The sequence below is a fragment of the Saimiri boliviensis genome, chromosome 1 (assembly GCF_048565385.1).
Source record: "Saimiri boliviensis isolate mSaiBol1 chromosome 1, mSaiBol1.pri, whole genome shotgun sequence".
NCBI lineage: Eukaryota > Metazoa > Chordata > Mammalia > Primates > Cebidae > Saimiri > Saimiri boliviensis.
The window spans coordinates 164308579-164318736 of record NC_133449.1 but is presented as its reverse complement, the minus strand read 5'-3'; the positions used below and the strand labels follow the sequence as shown (position 1 = coordinate 164318736).

General features: G+C 39.3%; 1 protein-coding gene across 1 annotated transcript; it reads left to right on the top strand.

The window, feature by feature from the left end:
* Nucleotides 1-1751: 1751 nt before the first annotated feature.
* LECT2 (leukocyte cell derived chemotaxin 2) lies at nt 1752-9887 on the top strand. Its single transcript, XM_003933965.4, has 4 exons — nt 1752-2002; nt 3511-3607; nt 5396-5541; nt 9304-9887. The coding sequence occupies exons 1-4, from the start codon at nt 1957-1959 to the stop codon at nt 9468-9470; spliced, it is 456 nt and encodes a 151-aa protein (XP_003934014.1). The 5' UTR covers nt 1752-1956; the 3' UTR covers nt 9471-9887.
* The last annotated feature ends 271 nt before the right edge of the window (nt 9888-10158 follow it).

Genomic DNA, 10158 nt, shown 5'->3' with positions numbered 1-10158 from the left:
CCCTTTGCCCCCATGAGACATGGAAAAGGTGTCGATGAAGAGAAGGTGAAGAACTGGGACCACAATCCCAATCTCCCACAGCTACTGACCCATAATTTAAATGGGGAGGCTTCCATAGAAAACACCAGGGCCTTGTCTAATATTAAGCTAAAAAAGAGCTGCTAACATATATTTGAAACACACTGAAAATTTAAGTACCTAGAAAAGTACTAACATAACATCCATGTGTCTATCTGTAATAGTTAACAAATTAATATTTTTGCATATTTGCTTGTGATCTTTTTTTAAGAAATAAAATGTTTGAGAGTTTATGTACTCTGTATACCCTTCCATAGTTTTCTCTCACTATGCAGAAGTAATTACTATCTTAAAGGTAGTCTATGCACATTTTTATTATATACACAGCATTCATGAAGATTAATACACTTGTTTTCAAATTTTAAATATTATAAATGGTATGATACTCTATATTAATTCTAAAAGTAGCTTTCAAATTCAACAGTATATCTGGAGATCTAGCTGTATTAATACATATAGATTGTCTTCTTTTAAATTGTTATATTTTACTCCATTGTATGACTTTATTAGTCTGTTCCTGCATGGCTGTAAATAAATACTTGGTCGTGCGGTGGCTCATGCCTGTAATCCCAGCACTTTGGGAGGCCAAGGCAGGTGGATCATAAGTTCAGGAGTTCAAGACCAGCCTGACTAATATGGTGAAACCCTGTCTCTACTGAAAAAAAAAAAAAATTAGCCGGGCATGCTGGCGGGCACCTGTAGTCCCAGCTACTTGGGAGGCTGAAGCAGGAGAATTGCTGGAACCCACGAGGCAGAGGTTGCAGTGAGCCAAGATCACACCACTGCATTCCAGCCTGGGCGACAGAGAAAAACAAGAAGAAGGAGAAGGAGAAGGAGAAGAAAAGAAGAAGAAAGAGAGAAAAAGGAAATACTGTTCTGCAGGTTGTGGAGAAATCGTGAATCATGGCAACCTCTTGGGAGGTCTTAGGAAACTGATAATCACGGCAGAAGCTGAAGGGGAAGCAGGCAGTTCTTGCATGGCTGAAGCAGGAGGAAGTGAGAACAGGGGAGATGCTACACACTTTTAAACAACCAGATCTCACCATAACTCACTCACTCACTATAATAACAGCACTAAGGGGATGACACTAATGTATTCATGAGAACTCTGGCCCCATAATCTAATCACCTCTCACCAGGCCCCACCTCCAACACTGGGGATACCAACTCAACATGAGGTTTGGGTGGGGACACAGATCCAAACCATATCAATGACTGTACCATAATTCATCTTTTTTCTTTTACTGATGGATGCTTTGAATGGTGTTAACTTACCATTATCCTTAACAAGAAAACATTTAAAAATCACATTTAAGGTAAATACATGCAATTTTGTAACAATATTAAAGTTATTTGCAAATATTACACCGATGAAATATAACTAAACTGATAATCCTAAAACACCTAAGGGATATATTAAGGAATATGTTATGAAGGGCCACACATTATTAATAATCAATTTTCTTCCAAAATATGTCCTATTGAAGAAATAAAAGATCTACCAGCAGACAGTACTAAACATTCCATCATTCACACGAATATTCTCCTACAAGCCACAGCCCAGAAGACTGTCAGTACACACCTAGCCTTATCGTTTTCTGTTAATATTTAGTCAGTGCTTCCAATATAATTGGCTGCTTCTTCAGATCAAAGGCTTTTACATAGGTCCCGCATGCAAATCAAATAGCTATCCGTGGAATATTAAAACTTGACTTGCTCCATTCTCTTATACTTTTTGTGTCTCACGCTAAAGAAACGAGAGATGCAGAATTCTAAGGCTAAATAGCTAGGAAGTACTCATTCAAACTTGAATATTCTTCAAAAAGAGTGTGGGGGCAATTCTAATCGGAGGAAGAAACATAAGGGAAGTCGACCTAGATGTTTTCCACCAGAGCCCTCCTTTTGGCTGGTCTGATTTCCACCGGTAAGTCGAAAGTGCAATTTTAGAATGTTTGTTAACTTTTAAAAACTGATTTCAGGGGGAGATTAAAAAGTCATTAATAGCACAATCACAACAGATACATGTATTTGGCTTTTAAAAATGAGATTGAAATGATACATGGTCCTGAGGATGTTCTAAATAATTTACAATGAAATGTTCTTGTACTTTAATGAGGGAAGCATAGGAGTGGGTTGAGAAGACATGACAAAGCCTTTCAATCTTGGTCTGGGACTTACTGAAACAAAACTAGATAATAAAAAGTTGACATAAGAATTTGATTCTGATTTTGATCACAATCAAATTCTGATATGGATATCTAATACAGAGACTAGTGTGGATTAGGACAAAGGGAATGCTCCCTTAATACTCATAGAAGGAGAAAAAAGTGAATCAATTACTACACCGTCTGATATTTGCCTCAATTCCCAAGGATAAATATTAGTTTCCAAAGTGATGGGATTATATCTTGATCAAGGTGCTGACTTGGAGCTTGGCTACAAGGCATAAAAGTTTTGAACCCACCTTTTAAAAGTATTTTAAAGAATAGGCTTTAACGGCCGTGTTCCGTAGTTTCTCTTCACAGCATATGTATTAACAAAGAGTAAAATGTCTTTAAATAAAATCAGTAGTCAAATTACCAGGCTGTTGCTCTTGCTTGTTTGTTTCAAAGTGCAAGGCTGAGTGTGCTCACTGTATCTCTCTGTGAATGTTAACACCGGAAACCCAGGACGTTTAATTCAATTGAACACTTGTCAAGTGCTTGCTATACTAAAGAGACATTTTGCCTAAAACAAAGTTTGCACCAAGTCCACTGAGAAAGCAGCCTCTCCTCCAAGTTTCATAATTTTTCATATAATTGGTTCTACTCCTTTTCCCACCTTCTCTCCTCACCTCAGTCTAGGCTAACTTGGATTGACATTTCAGAATATTTCTAAGAATCTCCCTCTTCTATGTTTGCAACTATGAAAGAGAGTTATGTAGTGTTAAACAAACTTGTCTAGTTCAGAGTTTATTTCTCCTTTAATTCTAACATTTGGTAGGATTTGATTAGTAGAACTAACCATTTCAACATTACTTTAGAACTTCTCAAATTATTTTCTGAGCCATGCTGTTTTATTGTTTTTGCTTAATCTAACAATAGTGATCCCCATGCCAGTAATGAGCAAAGAAAAATAGAAAAGCACCACTGATACCATTTACTAATGGATCTGAAGCAAAGTATATTGATGGAGACTAACGCTTATAAAGAAATACATTCACTGATATGCTAACGTCACGAAGCAGGATTCTGTAGCCAGGGAAAAAGCCAATTTTACATCTGAATCAGGATATAAAATTCTGGAAGGACAACCTACCCACAGACTACAGAAAGTTCCAGGAAAGTTACAGTGAAAACAGAATTGTCAGGATCCAGTGTGTGACTAATATGGCAAATGGAGATTATAAATGTCTGAGGCCAGGAGCTCTGCTCTCACATTTCTCCTTTGTAGCACTGGCCGGGCCATGGGCTAATATATGTGCTGGCAAGTCTTCCAACGAGATCCGGACGTGTGATCGCCATGGCTGTGGACAGTACTCTGCTCAAAGGTATGGGGTTGCACAACCATCCAACTCTTTGGTCCCTAAATCTTTTTTTTTCTTTTTAATTTTTTTAGATGGAGTCTCACTCTGTTACCCAGTCAGTCGCCCAGGTTGGAATGCAATTGTGCCATCCGAGCTCACTGCAACCTCCGCCTCCTGGGTTCAAGTGATTCTCCTGCCTCAGCCTCCTGAGTAGCTGGGATTACAGGTGCTCGCCACCACGCATGGCCAATTTTTGTACTTTAAGTGTAGACGAGATTTCACCATGTTGGTCAGGCTGGTCTCAAACTCCTGACCTTATGATCTGCCTGCCTCAGCCTCGCAAAGTGCTGGGATTACAGGTGTGAGCCAACACACCTGGCCCCAACCTCTTTTTTTAGTCTCCTTGCCCAGCGTTGTCTGCCTCAAAGGCTTACAATTCTGACGGTATGAAAAACCAGAGATGTAACCAGTTACATCACTGTCTTTGGAGCAGCTTCCAAGAACTCTGCTTCAAGTATGGGCTGTGAACTGGGATCCAAACATGGAGGAAGGAAAAGAGCAGGGAGCAAACACATTTTCCTTCTGAATGTCTTCACACATTGACTTATCTCGCCTGGTTTTTCCAAAGGGGAATCAAACACGACTATACCATTTTAGAGATGAGGAACCTGAACTGAGTGCCAAAAGGGTAAGGGACATGCCAAGCACTGTTGGAGATGGTGAAGGCTGCTGGACCTGAACTCAGGTTTTTGGTTCCTCTTCCTACCGAACCACAGTGTTACTGGCCCAGGCTCTGGAGGTTGAATATTAGAAGCTGACCCTAAGCAGGTGAAAGAGCACCACTATCTCTTCCAGACAATGAAGTTCACACTTGTGAATTTTCAGTTATACCCAATATCACCTTGGGGGTCCCACTCTGATGAAATAGCCATGTGTCAGTCATTTCAACGATCTCCATCCTAACTAGCGGGGAGCTCTCACATATACAGATACTACTTACAAAGCAACCTCAAATACTGAAACAGGACTAAGAGAAGGGAAATATGGGAAAATGTCCCCTTAATCGCCAAAATTTAGACTCAGCTCATACCGTAAAGTGTACGCACTTAACTGATACGGTAACCTCTTGGCTCTTGTCTTGAGCCTGCTCAATGTTGCTCTGTACATAATTGTAGCAATCCTGGTGAAGCTGGTTGTTCAGGTGGCAGCCTATTAGAAGGGAGGAGAGGCTGGTGAGAGCAGGCATAGTGATAGCAGCACGAAGCAAGAGCTGGGGGCTTGCTAAGACAAACTCAAGACACATCACAATCTGGAGTTGTTTTGTTTGGGCTCCATGCACTTTAATAAACCCAGGAGGTATCACTCATTGTATTAAAATACCATATGTAGTAAGTGCTGTTTACAATCACTTTTCTAGATCACTGAGAGAAAAATAAGACTAGGGCAACATGCGTTACGTTCTCGTAAAAAGACAGCTGTTTTCAAAGTGGGCTTGAAGAAGTCAAGATCTAGGCATCTAGAAAATGCGCTTACATGGACTGCCTCATTCCCCCCAGATGCCATACAGTAATAGTCGCTAATATTTATTTAAGGCTTACTGTGTACCAATTACCATTTTAAATACTTTCATCTTTGCAACATGGTTAGTAGCACCTGCAGAAGGTATTGGGCTAAACAGAGTGAGAGATACTGGGATATCCCAACTAGTTCTGGCAGTTTCAAGTTGTCGTAGCTGGTTTGGGATCAGAGGGCTAACACCATGTTCCTGGGCCATACAGCTCCCCAGTCTGTTCATTCTTATTTACATCCTAGAAGTCAGAGGCCTCACCAGGGTGTGGACGTCTTGTGCTCTGCTGGATCTACTGTGTACGCACCATTCACCGGAATGATTATGGGCCAGGAGAAACCTTATCAAAACAAAAATGCTATCAATAATGGTGTTCAAATATCTGGAAGAGGTAAGACAGGTAGAGTCTACACCTAGGGTGGCTACTGGAGATGCTGATGCTTATTTGTTTAATGCAGGTCCCATACACAGAGATTTTGTTTTTCTCTCAAAATGATAAAACCTAGAACAGAAACGATATAGACTATACCAAACTAGCTGATGCATTTTTTAAAAACTTTTATTTTAGGTTCAGGGCTACATGTGCACATTTGTAATACAGGTCAGCTGCATGTCACAGGGCTTTGGTATGCAGATTATTTTCTCATCCAGGTAATAAGCGTAGTAGCCCATAGGTAGTTTTTTATGATCCTCTCCTGCTGATGCAATTTCGAGGTCTTTGCACCACTTTCCCTGAAAACTTCTGCTTCATGCACACACTCCATGAAACTCTACAGCCAACTGGAGGCATTCCTTCCTGTGGCCCATGTGGTTTTGCTTAACAATCTATAAACAAAGCCACTTTCAGCAATGCTAACCATAATGGATAGATACTTCCATCTACTCAAATCCCACAAATCATAAATGCTGGCGTTTCTGCAAGAGTTGAAAGTGAAATATTTTTGAAAGCTACTAAGTTTTAGGTAAAGCTAGGTCTCCTGGTACTCCAGGTATTGGCTTTGTTATTTGATTGTTTCAATTGCAGCAAGGTATAAAATACACACATAAAAGTGCACAACACATCCATGTACAACTCCATGAACTTCATAAAGTGAATACATCTGTGTAACCAGCACCCAGCTCAAAAAAAAGAACATCACCAGCATCCCAGAGATCCCTTGTGATACCGTTTAGACATTATTCCCAGCAAGGTAATCACTATCCCAAGTTCTAAAACCATGTATTAGTTCTGCCTGTTTCTAAAAGTGGTATAAATAGAATTAAACAGCGTGCCTTCATTTTGTGTGCCTTCTTTCATTCCACATCATGATTGTGTAATTTATGTTTTTATATCCACATTCTTTCGGTTACATGATATTCCATTATATGCATATACTTTCATCTATGTATCCATTCTTCCTTAGATGGACCTTTGGGTAGTTTCCGGTTTTAGGTGATTGTAAAATTGCTGCTCTGAACCTTCTTATACCTTTTAATGAACATATATGGGCATTCCTATTGGGAGTGAGTCCAGAGGAGACCTGCCTCACCAAGGCTGTGAGAGGTGTCTTGTGAGGGAACCCACATCCTTGAGGAGCTACGCACTGGTTGTCCCCTGTGGGCCCAATGTCACAAGAGAAACTTCAGCCATTGAACTGGGTCCTCTGAAGTGGCCCTTAACAGGCAATGCCAAGGTCACCGAGAGCAGAAGCAGTAATTGGATTCATCTAAACCTTAGAAATTTGCGACATTGGCTAGCAATCACTGCGACCCTGGAACTGAATAGATGAGCAGCCAACTAAAGACTTACTGGACTTGTATGAATGGAAATGCTCTAGGTCTGATGAACAAAATGCTGACTTCAGTCATCACAATAAGGGGTTGCAATCCCCAGTAAATTCCCAGGCTTGAGTCGGTTCACAGTCCCAGAGCCTCTTGAGTGAAAGGGAGGCTCAGTCCTTTTGAGTAAGGGTCCTGCCATGCAGCCAAAGATTTATAATGTAAACCTTACTTCTAGCTATCCCCAAAGGGACCTGTAATGGTTTAGCGGAATGACAGCACATTGGGGAAGAAATTATTAGGTTCTTCAGAGATTATTGGATACTTGCTCAAAACTGACACTAACTCCAGGAGATCTAAAAGGCCACTGTGGTTCACCAGACTAGGGACTTATAGTCAGGTGGTCAATGTAGCTTTTCAGCAGGGTCCAGCTTATAGTAAGCCCAGTGCAGCCTCAAATCTACCAAGAGGTTATTTCCCCAGTTCCGGAATGCAAAATTGGAATAGACTTTCTTCTTCTTTCAGGTTGCCTTGGCAATTCTTGGTCATTTGCATTTCCAAATAAATTACAGAATCTGTTCGCTAAATTCCACCAAAAATCCTGACAGGGCTTTGACTGAATCTGCAGTAAATATACAGATCAAATTGATAATCGTTATTTTTAAAGCAGTGAGTCCTCCAGTCAATGAACATCTTATATACTCCATTTACTTAGGTCTTCCTTCACTGTTACATTAATGGTTGTTGTCGTTTTCCATGTAGAAGTCTTGCACATCTTTTGTTTAATATATATTCGTGAAACCTACCTGATGGAGTTTTCCCTCTTCTACAGTGCAGCCATCCAGTGGAAATATAATGCAAATCATACATAGAATTTTAAATTTTCTAGTAGCCATAATAAAGCGGTAAAAAGACACATGGTATTTTAATATTTTATTTAACTCTAGTTTTCAAAATATTATATCAATATGTAACTTTTGAGCTATTTTACATTTTTAAATACTAAGTCTTCAAAATCCATTGTATACTTTGCCATTAAAGCACATCTCAATTCAGATTAACTACCTTTCAAGTGCTGAATAACCACACGTGGCTAGTGGCAACCATATTGGACAGCATAATTTTACAGTCTTATTTTTATGCCCACTTGACTGGTGTGCAGCGCCAGTAGTGTATTTAAGTCTCCTATTATTGGTGAGTTTCTATCCATGTCTCCTGGCGTCTTGTGGTCTCTGCTTTACACAGACGACTTGTGTTATTTAGTGTATGGATACCTGTAACTGCTATATCTTCATTGTGAGTTGCGGCATTTACCCTCTTACATTCTCTTCCTTTGTCTTGTTTCAGTGCCTTTTGGCCTGAATTCCAGTCTCTGGTAACAGGACGATAGCCCTTGTTTTCTTATTGCTTGGCAAATCTTTGTCCAGTTCTTCACTTTCATCTTTTTCAATCGCTGTGTTTTATTCTGTACAACATAAAACTGGGGTTTGCTTTTTAACCCAACAGGAAATTTTTTTAATAGATAAGATAAGCCTATTCACATGACTAATATGTTTGTACCCAATACCATCATTTTATTATAATTATTGTATTAGATTCTATTTCTCTACTTTGTACCCAGTGCCATTATTTTATTTTATAATTATTGCATTATACTCTGTTTCTCTACTTGGGTCTTTGCCTTTTTAGTTCTTTTGATATTTTGCAAGATTTGTATTTTTGTTCCAGTTATTTTCATTTCTCTTTATTTTAAATGTCCAATCATTTTATTAGAATATGTCTTGGAGCTGGCATTGCGCAGGGTTCACTTTTTTGTTTTTGTTTTTTGTTTTTTGTTTTTTGAGATAGAGTCTGGGTCTGTCACATAGGCTGGAGTGCCATGGCACAATCTTGGCTCACTGCAACATCCATCTCTGGTGTTCAAGCAATTCTCCTGCCTCAGCCTCCTCAGCAGCTGGGATTACAGGTGCCTGCCACCATGCCCAGCCAGTTTTTTTCTTTTTCTGTACTTTGAGTAGAGACAGCATTTCACCATGTCAGCCAGGCTGGTCTCGAACTCCTAACCTCATGATCTGCCCGCCTTGGCCTCCCGAAGGTGTTGGGATTGCGGGCATGAGCCTGGCCTTAAGGATTCATTCACCTTTTCTAACTACCTAGTATTTTCCCACTATTATTCTTCAATGTCTTTATTAATGTTTCATTTGAATCTATTCTTCCTTTGGCATCTTGTAATTTAGTCTGCCTTTGTAATATCGTTCTGTCATTTTCATCTATTCCTCTCCTGAGTTCATTCAACTTTATTTCTTTTTTTATTTTTTGTACATTTGTTATTTTTAAAACTTTAGATACAAGGTTACTGAAGCCCAGATAAATAATTATACTTATTTTCTTTTAGGTTTTTGTGTCAAAATGCTCCACATTAAGCCAATTAAGTATAAAGGTCCTATTAAGAAGGGAGAGAAACTCGGAACTCTACTGCCCTTGCAGAAAGTTTATCCTGGCATACAATCACATGTGCACATTGAAAACTGTGACTTGAGTGATCCTACTGCATACCTGTAAATGGAAGGCAAATGGTCAGATCTTCAGAATAAAAAATCATCTTCTTAAAAACCTGGGTGCATATCCTGCTCCTCAAGAAATTGGTGTTCACAAAGGATAAAAGCTTGAAGGGATGGATACTCCATTTTTCATGATGTGATTATAATACTTTGAATGCCTGTATCAAAACGTTTCATGTACCTCATAAATATATATACCTATGTACCCACACAATTTTTTAATTAAAAAAAGAATTCGAGTTTATAGAAACATGATAAATTCAAGAAAGAAACATTTTAACTCATTGTCACTCTGTTGTTCAAGAGAACTGCTTTCTTCAGGGTCTTTGATCTTTCTGTCACCTATGGAATATGGGTGGTTTTGTTTTTTAGATTTCTCAGTCCCGAAGATCTAAGATAAATAAACAAGGAAACTTAAGCTGGGCCAGGCTGCATTTCTGACACCTTTAAAACTAGCGACCTTTCTGCTTGAAAATGAAAAGCCTATGGTGCAAGAACAGCAAGTGGTTTACAATGCTAGATGTAGTATACATTTAATACATATTCAGTGAATAAGTTGAGTTTAGGTGGTAGACTCTCAGCAATATCCTCAGGTTTGTCATATTGGCTGGAGAGAGAGCTGCTTTCACGGATAATACAGGATTTGCTGGTATTTCCAGCCACACTCACCCACGTGGTTACGAATGATG

Bases quoted from the DNA above. Each gene is read 5' to 3' on its own strand.
- LECT2 (XM_003933965.4), top strand. From the start codon at position 1,957: ATGTTTTCCACCAGAGCCCTCCTTTTGGCTGGTCTGATTTCCACCG. The intron at 2,003-3,510 runs GTAAGTCGAAAG...TCTCCTTTGTAG, and splicing joins GGCTGGTCTGATTTCCACCG to CACTGGCCGGGCCATGGGCT. The intron at 5,542-9,303 runs GTAAGACAGGTA...ATTTTCTTTTAG, and splicing joins TGTTCAAATATCTGGAAGAG to GTTTTTGTGTCAAAATGCTC.